The sequence below is a fragment of the Microchirus variegatus genome (assembly GCF_963457635.1).
Source record: "Microchirus variegatus genome assembly, chromosome: 6".
Taxonomy (NCBI): domain Eukaryota; kingdom Metazoa; phylum Chordata; class Actinopteri; order Pleuronectiformes; family Soleidae; genus Microchirus; species Microchirus variegatus.
In genome coordinates this window covers 22074204-22100881 of record NC_139807.1, presented here as the reverse complement: position 1 = coordinate 22100881, position 26678 = coordinate 22074204, and the positions used below count along the sequence as shown (strand labels likewise).

The 26678-nt window shown below is 42.8% G+C and overlaps 1 protein-coding gene across 1 annotated transcript in view; it reads right to left on the bottom strand.

Moving 5' to 3' along the window:
• Window positions 1–4906: 4906 nt before the first annotated feature.
• The window catches only part of prkcz (protein kinase C, zeta), a gene marked incomplete at both ends in the record, with an annotated part of 236578 nt that continues 214806 nt past the window's right edge, over window positions 4907–26678 (bottom strand). The window contains 2 exons of the mRNA XM_083891163.1: window positions 4907–4994; window positions 25860–25975. Of these exons, the coding sequence (XP_083747289.1) occupies window positions 4907–4994; window positions 25860–25975 (204 nt within the window). The remainder of the gene's footprint in view (window positions 4995–25859; window positions 25976–26678) is intronic.

The window sequence follows — 26678 nt, the reverse complement described above, 5'->3', positions numbered from 1 at the left end:
ATCTCCTGGTGAAGAGGAGGGACAGTTCTTGGCTTTTGGCTTCACTTGAGTTTGTCCCATTTGAGTCCAGCTAAAGTAGAGGATCTTTATACCAGAGCCTGGTTAACCAACCCGAGCCCAACAGGACCAGACTAGTCTGCCCGGGTCTGCACAAGAATCCAGAAATGATTTTGGGCTTCTGTCTTGTCAATTTTACATGTTCATTGTAAGTTCTTTTTGTGGAATATGGTGAATTTAATGCTCGATTTAATGCTCAAGGCTGATGAACAGGAGTTAAAATTGACACTTTACCTTCTCAGAAACATGTTGTGTTATTCAATTGAATTAAAAACGACAAAAGAACAGACACAAACGGATTCTGCACGAGTGTTAAAAATACCCAATGCAGACATTCTCTCCAGAGCTTTGAAAAGTCCCAAAGTCAAAATGTACAAAACATTATGGCTGGCAAATTCCCAGGTCCTTGAAATCCTTGAATGTTTCTCAAGGCCCTTGAAAGTTTTTGAAAATCACCCCTAAATAGATATGGTTCATTGAAAGTGCTTGGATTTTGAGTTGATGAAAATAAAAAGTCAATATTTAGGTAATGTCTCGCTTGTTTGTTACGACGTCACCTAGTGTTTCATGCCCTGCATTGCTTGATGTACATTGACTAGGCCTACACAGGACAAACATCAAGCCGTTGTGGACACTGTCCACTGTCTCTCTCTCCGCCGTGGACTCCATGAGATTCCTTACAGAGCAAGTAATGCTAAGCAAAGATGGAGCAAATGACGACATGATGCCTGGGAAATGAAAAATTCCAAGATCTCTGCCTCACCAAACAAAATTATAAAAAGACTTGACTTTTACCAAGATACCAAAAATGACAATTATTTGTCTGGATGCAGAGTGTACTGCAAATCAATAAAAGTGGACGTCATGGACAAAGCGGCTCTTACAATTTTCCCTCGCATCTTAAGTTGTGTCAGTGCATACGGGCCATGGTGAATCTGAGGGATTTGGTCCTGGAAAGTCATTCAATTTGATGACATTAAATTTTGACTCACAGAGGAGAGGAGAGTGTTTCTGGTCAGCCCTTGTGCGTGTTTGACTAATATATGTAACTTGAACATGTGTGGAAAAACAAACTCCATATTAAATCATACACTGACTGTCTTTAATGTGTAAAACCTGTGTGTGTGAGAGACTGAGCTGATGAAATCCACATCACACTCCCTGCAGATTCTTAAACACGTTTCTCCAGCATCCACACAGATCATGATGTTCGGATTAAAATCTGTGTAATTGTCTTTATAAATCTCCCAGTGTGAACAGAGTAGATGCTGGTACACACACACACATGAAAAACAAAGTAGCATCTGCAAAGGCTGTTTCACTGTCGTCTACAAATTTAAATTAAAACAACAAGGAAGAAGTCAGTTCACGGAAAACCAGTATCATTTTTAATAATTACACATATTTACAAAGTTGCTGTCAAGCCGTATGAAGTGAACCTCATCGACAGTTTGTGTTAAAACTAAAGTTCATTCACGTTTTACATCATGGTTCTCTTTATGTGTGTTTGACGTTTGTTTAAAAATGTCTCCTTCCTCCTCTTCTGTGATGTGGTTTCAAAGACGCGCAATTCATCCTTTGGTCCCTTAAGAAAACAAATGTTTTTAATAGCAATAAAAAAATGGGGGAATGACACTAACGCTTCACCTGCTGTGTAAAATCATGATATTAATAAACCGCTGCAGAGCTTCCTTTAATGTTGAAGTGTGTGTGTGTGTGTGTGTGTGTGTAAAGACAGCTCTGTATTGGTTGCCAGCTGTTTGATGAAATCTGACCCAAGCTAATTCAATAACTACATAATAGGATTAATTAGATGATCCTGAGTCAAAGGGCCTCGATTAGCTGCAGGGCCTTAATAGTCAGGCGAGGAAACAGAGATAATGAAGCAGTTTTACACACACGCACACACACAAAAATGTGCTGAAATCAAACTGCCTTCTCGTCATGATGGTAGATGAGCTGGAACACTGGTGATGGAGAGTTTAACCAACCACTGCGTCAGGCTGATGTTACACAGTTAAACCCACTAATCAGACTCTCAGAATAAATGATAAATGTTGCTTTAAAAGTCACTTCAACGTTTAGTTTTTAATCTAAAAAGGTCTTTATTTTACTTTGTTGATGACTTGTTTAATATAAATAATTGTTTTAAAGGTCACACACTTGTCCACCTGATAGACCTGATTATTTTAGTTTTCTGCTCCACATATGCCTGAAATCCACCAACACTAACCCAACATTTTCAACTTGAAAATGGTGTTCGCTAAGTTTAGTCCAGGGCTTCTTTTTTGTTTGTGGACGGACAGAAACTGAGATTTTTAAAAACACGTTTTTTATTATAAGTTATAATGTTAGTGTGGATGCAGATTTCTGCTGATAAAGGACGTGAAAACATTGCGAAACACAATCGTTTCTGTTTGAAAACATTTTAAAATAAAAACAGTAGTAGAACAGATGAAGCCTGAGACTCTGTATTACTCGAGTGTTGACTTGCTATTTTTGAAGCCTTGAATTTCATGTTTTTATTCAGTGGCTTGTTGACATGCACCTATTGGTCAGTACTAGCTGTCGAACACACTGCAGCCATGCCCTGAATCATCTATTTACTCAAAATGTATGCCAATGTGTTTCAATTTTAAAGTAAAAAATGTCAACAAACTAACACGTGGGACTGACGTGAGACATAAAATAATGGTCTGTCCCTCAAAGTCAGACTGCATCTCAATATTTTACACGTCCTGTGCCTTTAAGGGAAAAGAATATGATAAGTTTGCATTTCTAATTTAAAAGCTGTGGTTGTGGAGACAAATTGTAAATTGTTTGTACGATTCTATCGTCCTTGATTTGAGCTTGGAGGCTTGGAGGCTAAAAGAGCATTTCTGAAGGATTAGCTGAGATTAGATTCATTTTTCTCTTCTTCTGTGGATTATTTTGGTCTTTTTATGACCTAAAGGCAGAACCTCAATATTTATGTGGCAGCGAGCTGCACAAACCATGTAAAACCAGCCTGAGTGCAGAAATGGAAACACACATGAGCACAAAATAGAAGTGGAGACGTTTCCACAAGCAGAGCAAACCAACCGGTAACATGACATTTTTGCTAGGGACTGCAGATGGATATAATGTTTCTCTGAAGCTGCCAGACTCTGTGATTGGCAGCAAAGACACTTTTTTACACCTTCACACTGGGCTTTTCACTTCAGATCCACAGTCAGATTCTGATTCAGGACTGCGACGTGCAGGGACGAGTGTGCATGTCCAGTGCATCTGACCCAGACAATATTTGCTGAAGCGTCTCGACCCCAATTTTAGACATTTTCTGGAGTTCATGTCTGAAAATGGCTTTTATGGTGCCAGGTTGTTCCCACATGTTAATATCTGTGTATTTATTGACAGGACAACGTTGTCTTCTAGTTTAAAGAAGTGAAGCCCAGGAACAGTTAGCCAGCAGGGGGTGACTCTGCTCATTCCATGGGGGGAAAAAATATTCAGCTTCCGTATCACTTTACAATGCAAGAGAACATTTTCCCTGAAGCAAGCGCTGACGTCTTAATTGCGAGTTTCACGTCTTCTTCAATAGAACGTGATGTATATTTTGCCAATTATGTTTCAGTTTAGAGAAAAAACATCCACCAGGTGATGTTTCCTGTATTAAAAACTAACTATGGCGCTCAAGCAGTGAATCGTGACGCGTCCTGACGGGATGCTACATTACCCAACCCTAGTGGACTTTATGTGGAACCCTAATGCCTGATGTCACAACAGCTGTGATTGTTCTACTAGGTGGCGACAAGGTTTGGACTATACAGAGAGAGTGAAGTCGAGGAAATGCAGCGATACGCGTCTCATCACCTTCTGGGTCGACAGCAAATTCATGTTTTGAAATAATAAGCAGTGGGGTCGCCTAGGCGGCAGAGAAATCCTGCCGCACCAACTAGTGGTACAGTTGGGGAGCAACATATAGTATAAATACGGTGCAAACCATAAATCAGGCTGAACGACAAAACCCTGGCAGCAGTTGCTCCAAGAGATGTTCAATAAGTGCATTCAGAGACAAAGTAATTCATCTTGATCTTTGAGGCACTTCTTAAATAAAAATTTGTCTCCCAGTTTGCTACCCCCAACCCCCACCCCCACTATTGTTTGTGAAGAACAAAAATGAAATGTTTGTGTTTTGGGGATGACAATGTGCCAGTCACATCAATAAAAAGGCATTGTCAATTTTGGATTCACTACCTACAATATAATACACAATAACTTATTTTTTTTCCTTGTCATTGTACATTCTTGTTTTGTGTGAGGCAGTGCCCCCTACAGTTTTGTTTGTATTTTTTAAAAAATAAAGGAGGAAGAGGGGAAAAGTGCACGTAAAAATTGGATTTAATTAAAAGTTCCTCTTCATGTGAGTCAGGTTGCCGAGTGTTCATGGTGGCAGGCACAGAATCAACAACAGCGCTCTGCTCGAAAGACAAAGCCAGTCATGCTGTGACATGAGTGCGGACATTCTGATGGAAGAAAGGAATGACGCCAAAGGAGAAAGAGAAAAAAAAAGGGGGAAAAAAGGGGGGGAAGACGACGGAATGTTCTTTATTTTCCTGGATCATGCCAAGAAAGAAGAGTTTGGTTTCCTCAAAAAAACAGCAAACTCCTTCAGGAAGGAAAATGCTCCCATTCTCCTGTTTGCTTCTGCCTTGTGGACACCTCCAGAGAGTGAGCGCGTCCTCCCTCTTGTCCTTTACTCTTCTTCCTCCTGCGCACCTTTCAGTGTTGGCTTTGCAAGTGATTTTTTTGGCTGAGACGGCAGCTTGGACAGACAGTGGGTGGGCGAAGGAGGAAGCTCGTGTCACCTTCATACAGACTCTTCTGTGGATAGCAGCAGGGGGTTGATGTATTCAAATCCCTCAAATTCTGACTGGTCTATTCTCTTGATGACGTCCCTGAGGAGAGGGGGAGAGAGGGAAGGAAGAATTAGACGTGTTGCTTCAAGACAAACTTGAGAGCACAGTGTCAAGGTCTGTGCAAAGACAGCGACAGATTCACAGCTCAACACAACAGATACTGAAGTCCAGAGACTCTGTAGACTGACCTTAGAACTATAGTGGCGCTTTTCCATTATACAGTTCTAGCATTTCGATTATGTCATAGTACGTCCTCAACATGGGTGAGGTCATCATAGCACGGCTGCAAGAACCATATTGCACACTGCTTTACTGCTTTTAATCTGAAAAAATTTAATGGTTTCTGAAAACTGAGAAGTTGCAAGTGGCAGGCTTTCACAAAATGGCAGAGGAGAAGCCAAATGCACGACACACCAGACGGTGACAGAGCAGCTCAGATGTATTTATTCAGAAGGCAGAGTTCAGGAAGTCAGTCCGTGTGGCAAACAAATCCAACAAGGAGAGGACAGGCAGGGATCAAACCAGGAAATCAGTCCACGAGGCGAACAAATCCGATAAGGGGCAAGCAAAACGGCAAGGTCCTGCAGGTCAGAAGCAGGTTCAGGCAATTTTGGAGCGTAGATTTCCTAAAACTCTGTTTCCCTCTGTTTTTCTCAGTTTACATGCAAATGTGAAAACTGACTTTACCTAAATCTCCACTTTTGCCGGAGTCTTTTATCTCATTGCATTATCTCATGTAAATTTGAAAAGATATGACCCTAATATTCCTGAACTTTGTTATAAGTGGAGGGAATATCAAGGTACCTTAGGTCATTTCTTATGGTGATATGAGGAAATTCAAAAATTTTGGTGGACAGGTGACACAGTATTTCTCACAAATGACTTCTGCCTTGATATCCCAAATTGTGTGTTCTGGGTGTCTATCCTGCCAATTGCTCGAAAAAAGAATTGTTGATTTGTGTTTACTACAGGCTAGACACTCAATTGCCCTGTGCTGGAAAAAGGTCAATGGTCCTATTCTCTGCCTTTGGCTGAGAAATCTAACAACAAGTCTCCCTTTTAGAAAAAGTTATTTTAGTTTAGTTTTTTAGTGAAAAGTTATGTTGTCAGGACCTATGAATTAAATGACATTTGGGAAAGATTTTTAGATTTTGTTAAAGGTCACATAGAGTGGTCTTGTTGCACATATATGTTAGTTATGGAGGTCTACTTACATATATTAACTTGTTTTTATGGTCAAAAACCTCCTAGTTGCTGTAAACGAGCCAATTGAAATCCTCTTTTCTGACGCTGTTCGTCAGCAGCGATGTTTCAGAGTGAACTTTCACCCCCAGAAGACAGAGTCTTGTGATTGGCCAGTACTATTCAGCACATCCGCACTCATAAGCGCAGCTCCCCCCTCTGGAACGGTGGATGCACTGCTACTCATTATCAAAACATTGTTTTAACAGTGTTTAAAAATAGCTTCTTCACGACTCCCCGCCTCAGTCCCTTTGACGACCTTTGACCCAGAGTCAGACCCAGAGTCAGAAGACACTGTCGCTTGTGAAACACCTCCACAACGGACGTTGTGCCCGGAGCAGGACGATCTGCTGTCCAGGAGAACCGCTGTTTACGTAACTATTACGGGATTTTCAGAGATCTCGTTGAGCCCCGAGATTACAATAAATACAGCGTTCTCAGCAGTGGCTGAACTGTTTGTTTAGAACCTTCAGGGCTTCATAAACAAGGTAATGAAAAAGATGGTAAAGATCCTCTATTTTACGGAACGTAAAGTTTTTCGACTCCAGCGACCACAGTCCGTTGCATTCCTGGGGTCAGAGTGGGCGACATCAAATCCAATCTGAAGCTGCTGGCTAAAGCTAATCGTAAGTTTGATAATATCGTTATTCACGTCGGCAGCAACGACATCCGACTTCGCCAGTTGGAGGTCGCTAAAATGAATATGTTGAGTTGGTGTGTACATATGCCAAAACAACGTCGGACTCAGTATGTTTCTCTGGACCTCTACCTAACAGAACGAGTGATGACATGTATAGTCACATGTTATCATTCAACAGCTGGTTGTCAAGGTGGTGCCCTAACAATAACGTGGGCTTCACATTGAATTGACAAAGTTTTTGGGGAAAACCTGGTCTTATTAGAAGGGATGGTGTTCATCCCACTCTGGATGGAGCTTCCCTCCTTTCCAGAAATATGACAAAGTTTATTAGAACCAAAACGTGACAACAAGCAGTCGGGACCAGGAAACAGAGCTGCAGTTTAACATGCTTCTCTGTGCTTCCACTAGTTCAGTCGCCCCCTAAAAACAATGCTATATATGAACATAGATTTAGGATTAACACTGTGTCCACCTCTAGGGCTCCATACATTAGACTATACTGGTCCTGCTGGATCTCAGTGCAGCATTTGACACTATAGATCATGAGATCCTGCTACATAGACTAGAACAAGATTTCGAGATGGAAGGATCTGCACTTGTCTGGTTTAAGTCCCATTTGTCGGACAGATTTCAATTTGTTAATGTAAACTAGAAATCCTCCATACTCACTAAAGTTAACTATGGAGCTCCTCAGGGTTCCATGCTTAGCCCAATTCTTTTTACCTGTTCATGCTGCCATTAGGCAACATTATCAGGAAACACAACATAAATGTCCATTGTTATCAATCAATCAATCAAATTATATTTATATAGCCCACAATTACAAAACACAGTTTGTCTCACGGGACTTCACAGGGTTGGTAACCTCCTCTGTCCTTAAACCCTCGGCCAGGGTAAGGAAAAACTAGCAGGGAAAAAAAACCCTTCTAACAGGGAAAAAGAAAGAGGTAGAAACCTTAGGGAGAACCACAGGTGAGGGATCCACTCACTGGACGGACAGACGTGCAGTAGATGTTACGAAAAACATATAATACACAATTACAAAAAATAAAATGTAAAAAATCTTTAAATGCCAGGATCATCTGGATCACTGGGTTTGTCACAGCCTGTAGTGAAGACTGTTGTGGTCAGAGACTTGGGGATTTCATTGTTATGAAAGATGACAAACAGCTATATTTATCAATGAGGCCGGATGAAATAAATCAGGTTGTTCAACTCCAGGAATGTCTCAGAGACATTAAGTCCTGGATGACCTGTAACTTTCTATTTTTAAACTCAGAAAAAGACTGAGCTCATTATACTTGGCCCTAAACACCTTAAAGAAAAACTCTCTGTTGGGCCCTAACAGTATGGCTGAAATCTATTGTTCTCTGACTAAGGCCTGTATGCAGGATTCGAAGCCTGATTCAAGTTTAACCCAGCAACCCCCATTTTGTGACTGGAGAGTCTCCGTGGGGGGGCAGAATCCTTTAAGTCTCATTGGCCGTCTCTGTTTTATGACCCTCGACTGATAAACATATAAATTGGAAGACAGAACTTTCTTCCCTCTCTTTCCTCTTCCTTGGTCTCTTCTCCTTGCTGCTCCTGTTCCTCTCTTGCTGGTTCTCTTGCTGGGGCCCCCCCTGGGGCTCTATTTTTCTCCCAAGTTTGTGTTTTCTATTCCTTTCCCCTCCCTCTCTCTCTCTCTATCCTCATCTTGTCTTCCTGTCTCTACCTCCCTCTTGTCCTTTCTCTTCCCCTTTTCTCTCTCTCACCTTTCCTCTGTCCCCCATTTTTTCTTTTCTTTTTCTGGGTCGAGGCAGATAGCCGCACATCTTTGAGTCTGGTCAGATTTCTTCTTCTGTTAAAAGGGAGTTTTTTCTCTCCATTGATGCCTAGTGCTTGATCATTGTGTAAATTGTTGGGTTTCTCTGCTCTGCATGATGTTGTGTATGTACAGTACCTTGAGATGATGTATGTTGGGATTTGGTACTATACAAATAAAATTTAATTGAATAAATGGATTAAGATATGGTCTCAAAGTAAGAGAATATCTGTGTGTAGCCATGCCAGATTGCTGCAATTTTAGATTGTGCACCGTTTGCAAATCTCTCCTAACAGAAGACATAAAATTAACCCATTAAGGACTGAAAAAAATCTCGAAAACCTGAGCTTCAATGCCGACTAAATGACTGATTCCTCAGCCTCTGTAGCAGATATAGGAACACAATTCAAAAAGTATTTGAGAGCTTACACCTGTGACTTTCCTGTGAAATTTTTAGTTTATTTAGATACAAAAATGTAACATTAAAGTGAATAACTATTTTCAATTAAAAAACAGTAAGAAAATAAAGTAATATCAACTTGTGTGAGTGCCTTGATTTAGTCCTGATGGAGTGTGAAGAACAAGAACATCATGTAATGACTGTAACAGTCTGCTTCACATGTGATGGTGATGATGCTTACAGCGCTGTGGCATCTGCAGGTAAATCCACTGTCACCCCTGGTGCGCGGTTGTAAACACTCCGTCGATTCGGTGGTATTTATCGTCATTATCGCTGACCTCGTCGTCTTCAAACATAATTATGTCTTAACCATAAATCCCGGTTGATTTGTTCAGCGCGTTGGAAGTTATCAGCGATGACGTCATCGAAGACCCTCTTTAATCTTTAAATTCTTTAATCCTGGGTTATCCCAGTCAAGATACTATTGTGGATGCTAACCAGACTCTATAATATCCTCACATATGCAGCAAGGAAGAACATATTTTTGTCTTGGATAAGTGACATACCCCCCACTACGATTACATCATAATCGATTATGTTGGCTACAAAAATTTCTGCCGCGAAAATGTAAGTGTCGACGCGTTGTTTTATTGTTGTTGTAAATCACACACCGGTCTCTTCGTGCTCATGTCACTGCAGTGCAAACAAACACGACCAAACACACACACACTAGCTACAGGTAGTGCTGGGGGCAGTATTGCTCGCTGTTTACATCCCGTAAGGAAGCAGAGAAGAATAACGCACAAATTATGGTGGAAACAGTCGAAGAGCCTCGAAAACTCCGACCCAAATTTTCCAAAGTTTGGGAACATTTCACTGAAAATAAACCAGCGAAAAACGTTAAATCCAATCGCTGCGAAGCGCAACTCTCATTCCATGGTAGCACTACGGTGATACGCGAATGCCTTAAACGCAGACACCCCGGAGCAGCTGTATCATCACGTCATAATAACGTTGATACTTGTAGATATTTTTAAATCACATGCTCATTTATTCATTAACCATCAGCCTATGATGCAACGTTATAATACCTTTGTGTCGTACGTCTATCAGTCAGAAAATCATGGAAGAAGCTTCCCTAGTGAACACTAGTTACGTTTTATGGCAGTAATCAGTGAATTACAGGCAAAGCTGCTTTGGCATACTTAATTTCAGCTCCTGTCGTTACTAGCATTTATAGTAAAGTGTAAACCTATTTCACTTATCAACTGTATGATTTGGAGCATATTAATTCGATATTTAACCTGTAAGAAATGTGTGGTAAATGTTTCAGGTATTTAACTGTGATAAATCTCGAGCACAAAAATATTTTTATTATTATTTATTTCCTATTCATTGTACTGGTTGGGTGCATGTGAGATGTAAATGTGTATAGACTGTCTGGACCAATGTTCTACCGAGCATGGTTGTTGTTTTATCATTGAGATTATGTTAATATAACCACAATGATATATATATATATATATATATTAGGGCTGTAAAAATTAACGCGTTAACGCAGGATGATTAATTTGTGGAATTAACGCGTTAATTTTTTTAACGCATTAACGACTTTCTCACTTTCAGTGTGCTACGGGTAGACGTGCAGTTTATGAACAGGCAAGACAGGCAACTGCTTGGGGCCCCGAGCCGATAGGGGGGCACCCGACACTCGGAGCCTAAATGCATCAGTGAGTAGCCGCATCCCCGTCTCCCTTAAACAACAATGACATCTCAGTAGGAAACCTCCCTAAAGGGGCCCCACGTCACCTCACGTTAACCTGTGTGAAGTTATCGTTCTGCAAGTTGTAAACGAAGCTGAAGGAAAATTAAGAGGAGTTATCAATCAGGAAGTTAGAAGAGGAAGAAAAAAAGAGGATGAAGAAAAAGAAAGAAAGACACAGTTGTAAGTGGCGCTACTGTCGCAGATAATGATATAATCATAACATTAACAGTCACTGTCTAACTAACGGGGACACAGACAGCAGCTAACATTAGCCTCAGAATGCTAGCTGACGCTAACGCTAACTAGTAGAAGCAGTGCTTCAAAGTGCTGATGAGGAATTTCCTGCTGTGGAACTTCTATACTTTATATTTTGTTTATAATGTGAGTTATTTACAGTGCAATGTGTAGTTTTTTCAAAGTTATTTACAGTATTTTATTTTTTCTATTTATTTCTATTGTCTTATAATGTGGGTTCTTTACAATCTAATGTTTATTTTTTACTAAGTTTGTATAGGTTTTTACAAGTTATTTACAGTATGTTATTGTTCTTTACATTTATATTTTCACATACATTATTTATCTCTCCGTTCCTACAACAATATAAAGAGAACATTTTAATTGTTCTGGCATATTTACGAATGGTAATTAATCGTGGTTAATCGTGATTAATCCACAGCTACCCTGTGATTTATCTGATTAAAAATGTTTATCTTTTGACAGCCCTAATATATATATATATTTATATATATATAACCTCATCCATCCATCCATCCATCTTCTTCTGCTTATCCGGGGCCAGGTCGCGGGGGCAGCAGACTGAGAAGGGATGCCCAGACCTCCCTCTCGCAGGACACTTCCTCCAGCTCTTCCGGGGGGACCCCAAGGCGTTCCCAGGCCAGCAAAGCATCCTGGGTCTTCCTCTGGGTCTCCTCCAAGTGGGACATGCGTCCAGGGGGCATCCGATACAGATGCCCGAGCCACCTCAGCTGGCTCCTTTCGATGTGGAGGAGCAGTGGCTCTACTCCAAGCTCCTCCCGGGTGACAGAGCTCCTCACCCTATCTCTAAGGGAGCGCTCTGCCACCCTGCGGAGAAAACTCATTTCAGCCGCTTGTATCCGGGATCTTGTTCTTTCGGTCATAACCCAAAGTTCATGACCATAGGTGAGGGTAGGAACATAGATTGACCAGTAAATCGAGAGCTTTGCCTTTCGGCTCAGCTCCTTCTTCACCACAACTGACCGATACAACGACCGCATTACTGCAGCCGCTGCCTCGATCTCACACTCCATCCTCCTCTCACTCGTGAACAAGACCCCAAGATACTTAAACTCCTCCACCTGAGGCAGGATCTCTCCACTGCACTGGGAACAAGTCTGACTTACTGCCGGCAATGCGAACCAAGCTCCTGCTCCGGACGTACAGGGACCGCACGGCCCTTAACAAAGGGCCCCCGACCCCACACTTCCGGAGCACCCCCCACAGAATGCCACGAGGGATATGGTCGAAAGCCTTCTCCAAGTCCACAAAACACATGTGGACTGGTTGAGCAAACTCCCATGAACCCTCGAGCACCCTGCCAAGGGTATAGAGCTGGTCCAGTGTTCCACGGCCAGGACGAAAACCACATTGTTCCTCTTGAATCCGAGGTTCGACTATCGGCCGAACTTTCCCCGGAAGGCTGAGGAGTGTGATCCCCCGATAGTTGGAACACACCCTCCGGTCCCCCTTTTTAAAAAGAGGGACCACCACCCCGGTCTGCCAGTCCAGAGGTACTGTCCCCAACTGCCACGCAGTGCTGCAGAGACGTGTCGACCAGGACAGCCCTACAGCATCCAGAGACTTTAGGTACTCAGGTCGGATCTCATCCACTGCTTCCTAACTACCTCAGTGACTTCAGCTTGGACAATGGATGTGTCGACCTCTGAGTCCCCAGCCTCTGCTCCCTCCAGGGAAGACGTGTCAGTGGGATTGAGGAGATCTCGAAGTATTCCTTCCACCGCCCGACAATGTCCCCAGCCGAGGTCAACAGCTCGCCACCTCCACTGTAAACAGTGTTGGCGGAGTACTGCTTCCCCCTCCTGAGGCGCCGGATGGTTTGCCAAAATTTCTTCGAGGCCGACCGGTAGTCCTCCTCCATGGCCTCCCCGAACTTTTCCCTGACCTGAGTTTTTGCTTCTGTGACTGCTCGAGCTGCTGTCCGCTTGGCCTGTCGGTACCTGTCAGCTGCCTCAGGAGTCCCTCGAACCAACCAGGCTAGATAGGACTCCTTCTTCAGCTTGACAGCATCCCTTACTTCCGGTGTCCACCACCGGGTTGGGGATTTCCGGCGCGACAGGCACCGGAGACCTTACGGCCGCAACTTCGAACAGCCGTGTCCACAATGGAAGTGGAGAACATGGTTCACTCTGACTCAATATCTCCAGCTTCCCTTGGGATCTGGTCAAAGCTCTCCCTCCCTGACAGGTGATTCCGCCAGGCGTTGCCAGCAGACCCTCACAACGCGATTGGGTCTGCCAAGTCTCACCAGCTTCCTCCCCTGCCAGCGGATCCAACTCACCACCAGGTGGTGATCAGTTGACAGCTCAGCCCCTCTCTTTACCCGAGTGTCCAAGACATACGGTCGGAGGCCAGATGACACGACCACAAAGTCGATCATTGACCTCCGGCCTAGGGTGTCCTGGTGCCACATGCACTGATGGACACCCTTATGCCTGAACATGGTGTTTGTTATGGACAAACTGTGACTAGCACAGAAGTCCAGTAACAGAACACCACTCTGGTTCAGATCGGGGAGGCCATTCCTCCCAATCACGCCTCTCCAGGTCACACTGTCATTGCCCACGTGGGCGTTGAAGTCTCCCAACAGAACTATGGAGTCCCCGGGTACTCTGCACTGCTGTTTGGCCCGTAAGCCGAAACAACAGTGAGAGACCTACCCCCCACCCGAAGGCGGAGGGGCGTGACCCTTTCGTTCTGCGGGGAGAACTCCAACACATGGCGGCTGAGCTGGGGAGCTATAAGCAAGCCCGCACCAGCTCGCCACCGCTCACCTTGGGCAACTCCAGAGTAATAGAGAGTCCAGCCTCTCTCAAGGAGTTGGGTTCCAGAGCCCAGACTGTGCGTGGAGGTGAGCTCGACTATTTCTTGTCGGTAACGCTCCACCTCTAGCACAAGCTCAGGCTCTTTCCCCCCCAGCGAGGTGACATTCTATGTTCCCATAGCTAGAGTTGTTGTCCCGCAATTGGGCCGTCAGTGAGATATGCCTGTCACACACACACACACACACACACACACACACACACACACACACACACACACACACACACACACACACACACACACACACACACACACACACACACACACACACACAGACGCAACTTGCTTTATAGATATATATTTGTAGAAAATTAGAAACCCCAATTATGTCACAGAAAAAATATCAATATATATCGAGTATCGCATTTCAGCTAAAAAATATTGAGATATGACTTTTATGTCCATAACGCCCAGCCCTACCGACATCTCAAGAGTTAAACTCTGAGTCCAAATGACATTGTAACAAATGTCTAAGTTTTTTCCCCACTAAGTGTTTTGTGAGATATTGTATTCATGATTCCAGTTTCATTATTACTGGGTCATTACAAACACTGGGAAGTGAAAGAAGCCAAATTTGACAGGATTTCCTCAAGAACTTTATGCCGCCACACGGCATGAGAATCATGAGCCAAATAGCTTCTTCTGTCAGTTTCTGCACATTTAAAAATCCTTTCATGACATCATGAAACATGGTGCACACGTTTCCTGTTGCTGCTTCTAAAAATAAACAGACTTCCTTAGCAACACAGGCTGATTACATGTCTGCATGTGTGTTGAGGTGAACTGAAACCCAAAAGAGGGGCTTTCTCCCTGTATAAGCTGAGCGGGGGACTTTGAAGTTAAAACAATAGGTGCGTTCACTGGCCGTCCCCCTGCTGTCCTAGGTGGGTGGGATCTGATGTTAGGGGCCATCAACAGTGTCAAACAGGCTGTAGATCCCACCCACACAGAGCACAGAGGAGAGAACTGTGACTCTGTCTTTCTTACGGTTTGCTGACCGGCATACTGATGAAGCAAATATTTTCTCTCCATCTAATCTCATGTGAAGTGCAGTCACTCTACAAAGACAAAAAGTGGTCAAAGTGATACAACAATTCCATTTAGAAATGTTTATGTTTTTTTTCCTCTTCCCACAGAGAGGGGCACATAAAAGAGAAGGGAGAAGGTCTGGGAGTTGACCAAAACACTGTTCAACCAATGTAAAACCTTTTTGTTCCCCCTCCTACAACTTGAAAGCATTACCAGATGCAGAGAGAAGGAGGAGGAGGCAGAAAAGCCTGAGGAAATCTGGAGAGCATTTTCAACTCGTGTATGAAATACGAAAAGATCACTTTCAGGACTTCTGTCCTTACATGTCCACTTATTGTAGGACCTTGAAGACAGAAGTCTGGAATCTTGTTGCCTTATACTTGTCATGATGAAGTTTAAGTTGTTGAGACAGTGTAATGGTGACAGAAAAATGGCACCATCTGTATTTGCTATTGGATTCCTAGAAGCTTTACATTCACTGTGTCATTCTTGGTGACCAGGAAGCAGTATTCACAATAAAATGATGACTAGGGATGAGCCGAGCAGGATACTGTTTCATGATACACAGACTGTAAAAATGTCACTAAAAATCAGCATAGTTGGAGAATTGTGTCTTCAGAAGGACCAATATTGGTAGATACTCAAGTTTGTGATATCGGTATCGGACACAATGAAAAAACAAAAAACTCTGAAGAGAAAAACATTCACCTGGTAGCTGGTGTCTTAACAACTGTGACCAAACAAAAATACACCTGGGACAACTCGAGACATCAAAGTTATCTGTCAGCATCCTAAACCTGTGTTCAGACAAGCACTGAGGTTTGGATATTGACTGGAGGGAGTGTAGTGAGAAGACAAATGTCAGCAGAAGTCACTCCGGACATTCACTGGGACAATCACCTGCTGTGCTCATGGTATATCCAAACGATATCAGGACCAGTGTTGGGGTAGTTGCTCAAAAAAAGTAATTAGTTACTAGTTACTTCTGTAAATTGTAATGAGATTACTTTAGTAGTTACTGGATTACTTTACTTTCTTAATTTACTGTGTAGATATATGGACAAACATCACTTAGCCTGCCCACATAGTAAACACTATGTGGGCAGGCTAAGTAATGGCATGTAAAACTATATGATCCAACGCAGACTGGATCATTTCTTTATGCGCAGTTTTATCCCAACATCCATATATGACACATAAATAATGATCTTTATGACGAGGATCGGGTTCAGTCGGGATGAAATACAGGAGATCCGAGTAGATCTTAGTAAAACGTGTTGACAGATTCTCAAGAGCACACTTTTCATTGTTTTCACTCTGTGGTCTCAATCTTTGTGTAGAAGGCACTTTAGTGCTGTAATTAAGGGTGCAGATGCATCAGATGAGCCGATGTCTTTAGTTAACTGCTCAAAGAGAGAGAGAGAGAGTTCTGTCGCGGGGAGTTCATAATCTGCGCTGTTTGAAGCCAAGTTTCACTTTTGCGCAGAGACTTTCCAGCATTTAATAGGTGCTGTTCCACAGTGTACTCACGTCTTGTTGGAATCGTTTTATTGGTGTTCCAAACTGATCTTGGACAGACTCTAAGCGGGTATAGACAGGCGCGTGCTGGCTGCAGTTTTTGCGTGCGCCATCACAACATCGGAAACGGGAGGAAAAATAGGGCGTCTTTAGGGCATCCTGCCTAAAAGTAGGGTATCTAATCTCTTATTATTTTCATTGGCTAAAAGCCTGTTCTCCAGGGTCTCCATATTCATCTCCATCTGCCTCCTTAGCACCAGCAGCTACGTCACAAAAATCGATCTCCATCATAACAGTGCCCAGGCAAGCACACACATCACTCAAACGGATCAGAACTTTACACACAGGCAAACACGGCATGGGTAGCACAGAAAAGCGCGTTACTATAGTCAAGTAAAGTAGTGTAGTTACTGATATTTTTAGTGTAATGCGTTACTTTTCTTCGTTAAAAAGCTAAAAAGTAATATCGTTAATGTAATCCGTTGCCCCAACACTGGTCAAGACCTAATTCTGTGGACATCGTCTACGTCCATGTAGATATCAAGACCGTGCACTGACAGTGGGGGGCATTTATTCACATGCATGTGCTTCCATTCATACGAAAATGAGGTACTGACTCAGTCTGGCGTTTTTCCCACTTGTACCTGATCCCACATTCCATTCCAATACATTGGAACTACCTGCTCGACAAATTCTGGGATTGAAAATCTGAGTCCATGCACACAGTCAGTAATTAGGTACATGACTCACATGGACCAGAGTGGACCTAATGAATAGTGAAACCATGATTGGTCTTTATTCTCCTCGACCCTGTAGGTTTTATGTTGGAAACAAGTAGATTTTTAACAACCAAAAATACATCTATTGCACAAGGAGTAGCAACAGGTTCAGACAGACAAAGCAGAGTTGAACAAACTCTCACAGTCATTCCCTGCAAAACATTCACCAAGGACCAAGGCTGGAGAGGACTACAGTCTGCTTGCAGATAGGCCCTGGCCCTGATTTACTTAATCAGGGAACTGGCATTGATAACCTGAAGCCCTCCCCCATCTCACCAAGCTGGCAAGAGCCTCCAGCAATTCTGGCTTTTTATGTTGCAATGTAAATCTTGAACACAGAGGGTTTACCCTTCTCTCTGCCTACACAAATCTCACTTCTCTTTCTTCTCGTGCCAAGCCCATCGGGAGTGGGAGACTGGAGAGCTTTTTTGTGTAACCCCCTCCGACAGGAGTGGGCGACGTCAGTCCCTCTCCTTGGTAACAGAGGGAAAGGAAAAGGGATGGGAGATAAAGTGCGAGACGAGAAGGGAGGAGGCATGCGTCTTCTTTTGATGTGCCATGGCGTTTGATGCCAGGTTGACATCTCCACTACTGAACTGGCAGGATGCTCTCCACCCTGTTCTCCCACTCAATCTCCCTCTCTCTCTCTCTCTCTCTCTCCCCCTGTGGTGCAACCGAGCCTCTTCCACAATTGCCTCTCCAAAATTCTGTCAGCGACTCCTGTTGTCAAACTCCGTCACAAATGAGTCGAGATGAGCTTCAGAGGCGTCGCACGGCACCATCTTAATGAGCTGTGAGACTCACCCACTCCGCTGGATTGAAGATTAGTGTCTGTTCAAGAGCAGAGGAGTAACAGCACTTTCAAACAGAGGGAGAGCCATGGTAGCTACACAAAGACATATGTCAGGGCTTCAGAGCATGATGGGCATTTAATAAGGCTCCAATTAACTCAGAGAGCTCATGTTGCTCCATGACCTGTCATCTCACAAAGGTGTATTTATTCCTGTACATGTTGAAAAAGTCACACGAGCAGCCAAACGCTACGATGCCACCTCAGTCAGTCTCCACCCAAGAACTGAACTGAACCAGTGGCAACCCTGAATGTCATGTTTTATTTTGAGAATCGTAATTATGCTTCATTTGAAGTCAACAGATGTAAGCAAGGAAAGAAGAAGAAGTCACAACAAGGCTGTGGAGGAGAACTGCTCCACAGTCTATTGTTCTGTGTATTACAGAGTAAGCAAGAACGGCAAGACCTGTTTTATGTTCTTTAAAGCTCTTTTATGTTTCAACAACACACTTACAATGTGAGAAAAGACTTTCATTTCAAGTCTAGTCACTTTTTCGTCCTTTAAGTCTATGGAGCTCCACAGTTTTGGAGTAAATGTCTTTACAACACCATTCTACACATCTATCCCTCGTCTTCCACTTAATCTCACCACCTTCCTTCCCCTCTCCTGACCATGTGTGTTTTCAACTGACCCGGAGAAGCCGTGGAGCCATGTCCATGCCGGTCGGCATGCATTGTTGATGCACCTGTGTTTAATTCTCGAGTTCTATAAACAGCTCAGTCCATCTAAAATGTTCATGTTTTAATTTTGAAATGTGTCACATCTGCCACGGTAACACCTGCCCAAGAGTTTGGAAACCCTGCTGGCATCATTTTATTTTGAAAGTTCCTGAGCTGTATTTGTCAATTACGAGTTAACCCACTGTCACTTTCTGATTGGTTCCTATCAGTTGTGAGTTGACCAGCCACTATGAACGAAACACAATTGATGTTTACTCTCAGTTTCACTCTCATCTCATCTCATCTCATCATGTGTAACAGAAAAGTAAAAAGCCATTTCAGACTAAAAGTGGGTAGATATGATGCAGAATACACATGGCTTTAAATGACAGAAGAGCTGATCAGTGCTGTGCTGTGGACACAGATCTCTTGCGATACAGAAGTTAAAATGCTCATCTGGACATGAATCATTTCCATCCTCAAACAAAAACATACCAGCACGCACAGTACGAATGCATTCTTCAAACACAGAGAGTGCTTCTTCTGTTTTCTTGTTCACAACAAAGCACAAACGATAAATGTACAATTCATGATGTGGAGACTATAAACAATCAAGAGACATGCAGTTTTCGGGGCGAGATCAGAGATATAGAGATCAGAGTCTGTGTTGATGTTTATACTCTGTTCACGATCATTCAATAATAGAGGAAGAGAAATGTGGCTTTTGTTGCTTTAAAGATTTTCAGACAGCAGTAGATAGTGTAAATCGCAATTTTCATCTTCAAACTGTAATTTAGAATTAGTGGGGGCAATTCATGCAGCTGTGTGAGTTCTCGTGCGATGTGTGAAAATAAATGATTATAGAAAAAGGTTGGTTTCCGAAGCCTTTGCGTTTAACACACAAAGGCTTCGGAAACCAACCTTGGACGTGTTCTCCCCGACTCTGTCTGTAAATTATACAACAGTGGAGAATGTAGAAACAGGTTTTCTGGTCAGACCTTCACATTCTACAGTCTTTTTTATACTCAGATGATGTAGAGAATGAACAGGGTAAGTACTGTGTGACTGGTAAATGTTGTTTGCAGATTAATCAATATAAAAGTCAGATCCTAAGTAAGTAAGGATCGCTTTTGTGCCATGTTTTTGCCTTTATAATCAGAGAGCTGTACATATTTAAGTTTTTATCTCTTTCAAACCTGCCGGGCTCTGGAAGCTGTTCTCAATTAAAGTTCAGCTTCTCAGAGATCTTGGTTATGACATACACTACATTAATTCTGTATAAATCCTGTTGTAGATTACACTGCGGGGATCTGCTGCCACAAAAACAGTGTTGTTTGCGTTGATGGTGGGAGCCAAACACTAAAAAACACACAACATTTAAAATACTTCACAGGCTGAAAATATAAGATACTGATGATTGGAATGATTCTTGCTTGCATATTTATTAGGAAATCAGTTAATTTAATTTGAAAAGTAAACAGCCCGGAAGAATATGGTCCATCCTGTCCCAGAGGACAGAAAATTTCTTGTGTGTGAAAAGAGTTTGGAAATTAAGCCTTATTTTTTTTTTTTATATTGTACTTTTTTTCATGATTGTTCCACTCTTCATGAAACTGGGAGCTAAATATCCCAGTTTTAATAACTTTTGTGTCCTCAGTGGTTCCATGTGCATTATGTCATAAAGACTTACCCCGGATTTCCACTGGACATGTTACAGCTGCGGCACGTCAGCAGCGCGGTTCTGCTTCGACCTCTGCCCGGCGTTAATCCCCACCGCGCGCCTTGGGAGCCATCGTTGATGTGAAATTGTCACCTGTCTGGTGTGATATGCTCTGTTGAAATTTACGCAAAAAAATAGAACTGCTACCTATCAAAAGCGATTCGGTGCGGCGAGCCGCTTCTGGGACGCTGCTGAGACGTTCCACGGCGTGTCTGGTGGAAATGCTCTTATTGATTAGAATGGATTTGCAACAGCGACTGCACCGCTGACGTGCCGCGGCTGTGTCCAGTGGAAATCTGGGGTCAGCAGTAGCATGACACCGGTAATGATAGGGGTAAGCCCTGATTTCATTTCATTCATTTATTCAAAATGATGGTGCATTGTATATTTTGTAGGCAATATATTACAATTATCAATCAAAAAAAGACCATGTAAGTGCTTTCTGATACGCACGTTACTGAAATTGTCCACAGAGGCTGTACGTGAGAACACAATTGGCCACAAAAGCTGTTCACTTCCCAGAACTACTTCTTCCAACTTCCTAGTCAAATCTCCAGATAATGTCTGAATGAGCCCAAGTGACTGGACTGCACTGGAAAACCTGAGTTGTATCAGCTATCAGCTCCATTACTCAGCTGCACGGACACGCCTAATGGACTATTTCCTGTTGCATTCGTCACGTGCCCAGCAAACTTCTATAAATGATCAGACTCAATCTTCTGAAGATGGTTCATGTCAGAAAAAGGCTTATGTAACACTCAACAGCAAATACGTAAGAAGTTCAGGAGATGATCCCAAATGCAGTGATCTCAATGCTGGCAGTTCCAATAAAACCCCAAATAACACAAAAGACACAACACAGACTGAACATAGAGCTGCACTTAAATACACATTCATAAACTGCAGGTGTGAGGAGGCGTGGAGACACACACACAGGTGTGGGCAATGAGGAGGAGGAAGGACTGAGAAAACGTAACAGATGAAGGGCAGTTGTGGAGGGAGAAACGAGACAAAGAAACACAGGAGGAAAATACAAGATAAAAAAATAAAAATAATTAAAATGGAATAAAACAAATAAATGAAAACATGGGCAACTAAAACATGTAGGACAACTCAAAATGAATACAAAAGCACACCAGCAGCCAGTCCAGAAAAAATAGTCCATGACAGCGTATGAAAACTGACTTGATTGTGTAACCACCTTGTTGTACATTTTGCTCCACAATATGCTCCACTTTCCCTCCGTGTTCCACCATGTGGAGAAGACAGCTCATTCAAATCAATGGTGTAGAGAGATGTGCAGTTAGCATCACTGTTGTGAAATCCATAAATGCTTTGGCATAATAAAATCCCACATTTCCCTCTGTGCGAGATATTGTGGAGTATGAGCTTTTGCTGCTGTTTGAGGGTACAATTCTTCAAAATGCTAATAACGGTTCATTATGTGTGTATTTCATTCTCAGCTCAGCAGCATGATTAAGCAATCGCGTATGTTGAGAAATATCTGGCTGAAATAAGTCCAATAAAAGTTCTCCAGGAAAAATATATAAACGTTGGAGCCTGAAAAATCAATTCCGCATGGACTCAAATGAAAGTGCTATCTGACATAAGCCTGGTAATATCTATTGGCATGGCCCACCAAAGCCTTATGGAATCCATTTTGTGACGGCACAAAGGAAAACAGTGGTGCGTTTGTGTTTTCCGTGCAGTGGTTGTGGACAGTCTGCAGCAGCGAAGCCTGCGTCGTGTCTGTTGTTCTGCCAGATCTCTCCAGCCATTTCTCTCCAAAGTTTAATCTTAAACATGGGCTCGCATCACACGCTGAAGGGCACATGTTTGCGTTAATCAAAACAATGTCTCTGGTGGATAGAAACGTCAAAGTAGGGGAGACGCGGGGGGCCAGTTTGTCTTTATTAGACGCAGACGTCCTCTCGGAAGATGGCACATTACCCACTGTCGGTTTGGATCTCCCGATGGTTTTTTTATGGATTTATTTCACACTTGCCAAGTAATGACCTGTTTACATGCTACTGCATGCACAGTGAAGTGGCTACACCACAATTTTATTAACTGCTTGTTAAGAATTAATTCTCGAAGGCAGAGAAAAAGAGCAGCGCAGAGTCTGTGCATGTCGGCGTTGTTACCTCCTGCTCTGTTTTTCCTTGTGTCTCCTCTTCCTCTCTGTGTGTGTGTGTCAATGTTTGGTCAATGTTTGTGTGTGTCTGGGTGTGGCTGTCTGGTTCCTGTTTCCTCAAATTCATCTGCACACCTGAGTCCTGAAGCTGTTGCAACATGACTCCACCACCGTCTTCAAAGACAGTGTTTTCTATGCTTTGTGTCTCTGTTGTCGCACCTTTAAGCTGAGTGTAATGTAATGTACTTTATTTCGACTTTTGGGGAGCCAACTGAAAAGGCTCGGTCACCCCACTGTTAATATCTTGACCTGGGCACGTCAAGCAGTTCTGCCTCCCAGAAGTATCTGATACACTCAGTTATTCTGTGTGGACTCCTGTTTGTTCCATTATCATCAATCCCACTAATGTACTTGAACCTCAGCTGGATTTTCACACCAGCACAGTCAGTTACCACAACTGACCACTGCCTTCTCCCTACAATTTTCTTTGCTTGCAGAAGCTGAATGCTATCTGCCATGGTGTCACTGTCATACAGTGGTATGCAAATGGTATGCAAAAAAGTGGTATTTACGCTGTGCAGTGAGCAGTGCCCATCATTAAAGACCAAGACCACCAAAACAGGAACCATGAAGGAATGACTGAATCTCTTAAATCGTAACTGTGCAGGATTTTTACCCCAATTTAGCAGCTTCAGAGTCATTGTGGTTAAATGGCTTGTTGTGGAGTATTAAGGGCTGTCTTCACTCGCCCACTCTCTTTTAGCGGGAAAACCACCCTTGCAAGATCAGGGCTATCAACCTCAGAATCATAAGATCTCAAAAAGTCAGGAAGAGGAAATGATTGTCTGAAGACAAGAACTGAAAAACACAGAAGCATGAAAAACCGATGCCGACCTGGTGCTCTTACTGTTGCACTAGTAAGTATCTGTGTATTTGCACTTTCTTGATGGTTGTTATTGTTGTAAAGGCGTTTGATTGACCATATTTATGAACGTTGTGGCTGGTTTGTTTTTTCGGTGGGTGTTGGATGTTCTTCCCAATATACAGAAGACTCAGTGTTGATTGGTTTACAGAGAATTGTCTTTTCCAGGCATCGACGGTAATGGAAAGGTAAAAACACAAGATGCAGAGAGAAGATTTGAGACCATTAGGGTTAGTGTTTCTTTTCTGAACAAATCATGTCAGCATGCAGCAGTGTTTACTGTGTCACGTTCTACTTAATTATTGTCACCCACATGATACAGCTGACACAGATATTGGCATCCAGTCCACCCACGGCGAGGAATAAAAATGCTAGCCAAGTTGTGCCAAGAACTGCACTGGTATCGCATGATGGAAACAAACACAGTTTTATTAAACATTTTCAAAGCCTCTGTTCATGGTTCATGGTCTTAGAGGCCAACCATCACCTGAACCCTAACAGCACCAAAGAAACTAAGATGTGAGTCCAAGACAAACTGAATTGTATGTTTAGCAAAGGAATCAGTGTGTGTATTTAAATTTTTTTGCAGTGTGTGAGCGCGCTCCTCATTGTTTTTCCAGTGGGTGTAAAAGTTTTGTCACAGACTGATGATGTCAGTACTATAATATGGATGTTGCAACATCTTTGTGGTTGGGCACGAGATCACTTAAATGTCAATAGCTCAGGGATTTATATTTACACTACTGTATTGTTTTGACTTAACTGCAATACTGTTTCTCCCATTGTTCCCATTGTTCAAACCCATCTGTTCAGTGTGGACACACCGTCCGAGTGGAAGAGTAGGCAATTTCCTAAGCTGACTTGAACGCAGCACTGCTCGCAAAGAACGTGATAACGTAGTTTGTTAACGTCCAACATAGTTATATGAACTGTTGGCGTGTCTTCGGTGTTATTCATTTCAGTGCCCGGAAAAGAATGACGCCGTTAAACGGAATGTTAAAGCGGAACTAGACCGGATGTTCCTATTATCGCTGTTTTTTTTGGTGTGTATCTGCGTCATTACCTTGTTTATGAAGCCTGATGGTTCGAAACAAACAGTTCAGCCATTGCTGAGAACGTTGTGTTTTATTGTAATCTCGGGGCTCAACGAGATCACTGAAAATCCTGTAATAGTTACGTAAGCAGCGGTTCTCCTGAACAACCGATCGTCCTCCTCCGGGCGGTAGTCCGGGCACATCCGGTTACGTACATTGAACCGCAGAAGAAGAATAACGTCCGTTGTGGAGGTGTTTCACGAGCAACATTGTCTTCTGACTCTGGGTCTGACTCTGGGTCTGACTCCGGTTTAAAGTCATAAAAGGGACTGCGGCGGGGAGTCGTGACGAAGCTATTTTTAAACACTGTTAAAACAATGTTTTGATAATGAGGAGCAGTGCATCCGCCGTTCCAGAGGGGGGCGCTGCGCTTCTGAGAACGGATGTGCTGGATAGTACTGGCCAATCACAAGACTCTGTCTCCTGGGGGTGAAAGTTCACTCTGAAACATCACGGCTGAAAAACACTGTCAGAAAAGAGGATTTCTATCGACTAGTTCACAGAAACTAGGAGGTTTTTGACCATAAAAACAAGTTAATATATGTAAGTAGACCTCCATAACTAACATATATGTGCAACAGGACCACTCTATGTGACCTTTAAGATGGGCACACGGACGCTTTTGAGCCCCCCCTTAATTCTTAGGCTGTTCATAATATATTTTGAAAAGAAAGAAAGAAAAAAGTGGACTTATTATTACTTCGATCACGGTCATTTTGCGATGGGTTTACTGGTCCGGCCCCCTTGAGGTCGGATTAAGCTGGATGCGGCCCCCGAACCAAAATGAGTTTGACACCCCTGGTTTAAAGCGTGATGTGAGCCATACAGAGACTACACTTTTCCACTCTCCTCTCAGCCCACTTCTTAGAGTGGTCATCTTCCACCCCTGGAGGGTCAGGGTTCGACCCTCTCTGGCTCTTGCCGATGTGTCCTAGGGCAATACACTCAACTGAAAAACTGCTGCTGGCGGCTGAGCCAGCATGGCAAGGGAAAAGATAAAGTGCAACAAAAAAAGTGCTATAAGAAAAGTGTGTATGGCAAGTATGTAGTGTACAGCGTTGTGGGTGGTCATCCAAACTAGAAAATCTCTACATAAATGCAGACTATTTACAATCAATATCAAGTGGCAGAGACAAGAAATCTACCTGACTTGAGAAATAATTGTTGTCACAAACAAGCTTGAATAAACCACAAGATGGCTCTGAGTTTAATGATGTCAGTGATGTGAGCGGCAGAAGGAGTACTTACTCATCATCGGGTGTTAGCTGCACTGGCTCATTAGTAAACTGCGTGTCAAAGTTTTCGAGTCCGTACTCGTCAGAGACTTGAGGTTTGAAGGGTGGCGTCACGTCTTTCTTCTCCAGCTGTGGAGAAACAAACACACAACAATAATGAACGTGTTTTATTTACAAAGTGGAGGAGAGCACAGACCATGGAGCAGACAAGCACAAGGGGGATGAGAAGTGAACACGCCTGCACATGCTAACTGAAAGTACATGAAGGTTCACTCATCAGGTGTCTCATTCCCTACATCTGAAAGCGCTGGCGTCTTCACGGCACAAAGCATTTTTGACTTTTCTTCATCAAACTAAAGGTCATCAGGACTGTGTGACAGGAGCAACAAATGTCACACTCTTTCTTTCTATTTCTTCACACAGAGATCTGAGGGACACAATCCAATGACATTTAAATGTTGTGCTAATTGTAAACAATAGTGGACTCAGAAAATGTTTATATTTTACTATTCCCTGAGTACTTGTTTAATGTAGGTCAACAAGGCTGCTTAGACAGACAGATACACATGCTTTTATGGTGTGTTCACATCCAAAGTGATGCACTTTCTTCTGCGTGATGAAATTACAAATAAATTAACTAAGTGCAAGTGAATCACACACATACCCAGCATGTTTTATTTGATGCCAGGTAATGTGGAGTATGAGTTTAAAACCATTTACAGAGAAAAAAGTAAAATAGCAATAAAAACAGGACACAAATTAATATGATAAATGTAAGAATGAACAATATTATAGAGTGGAATTGGTATTAAGGAAAAAATTAAAATGTAAG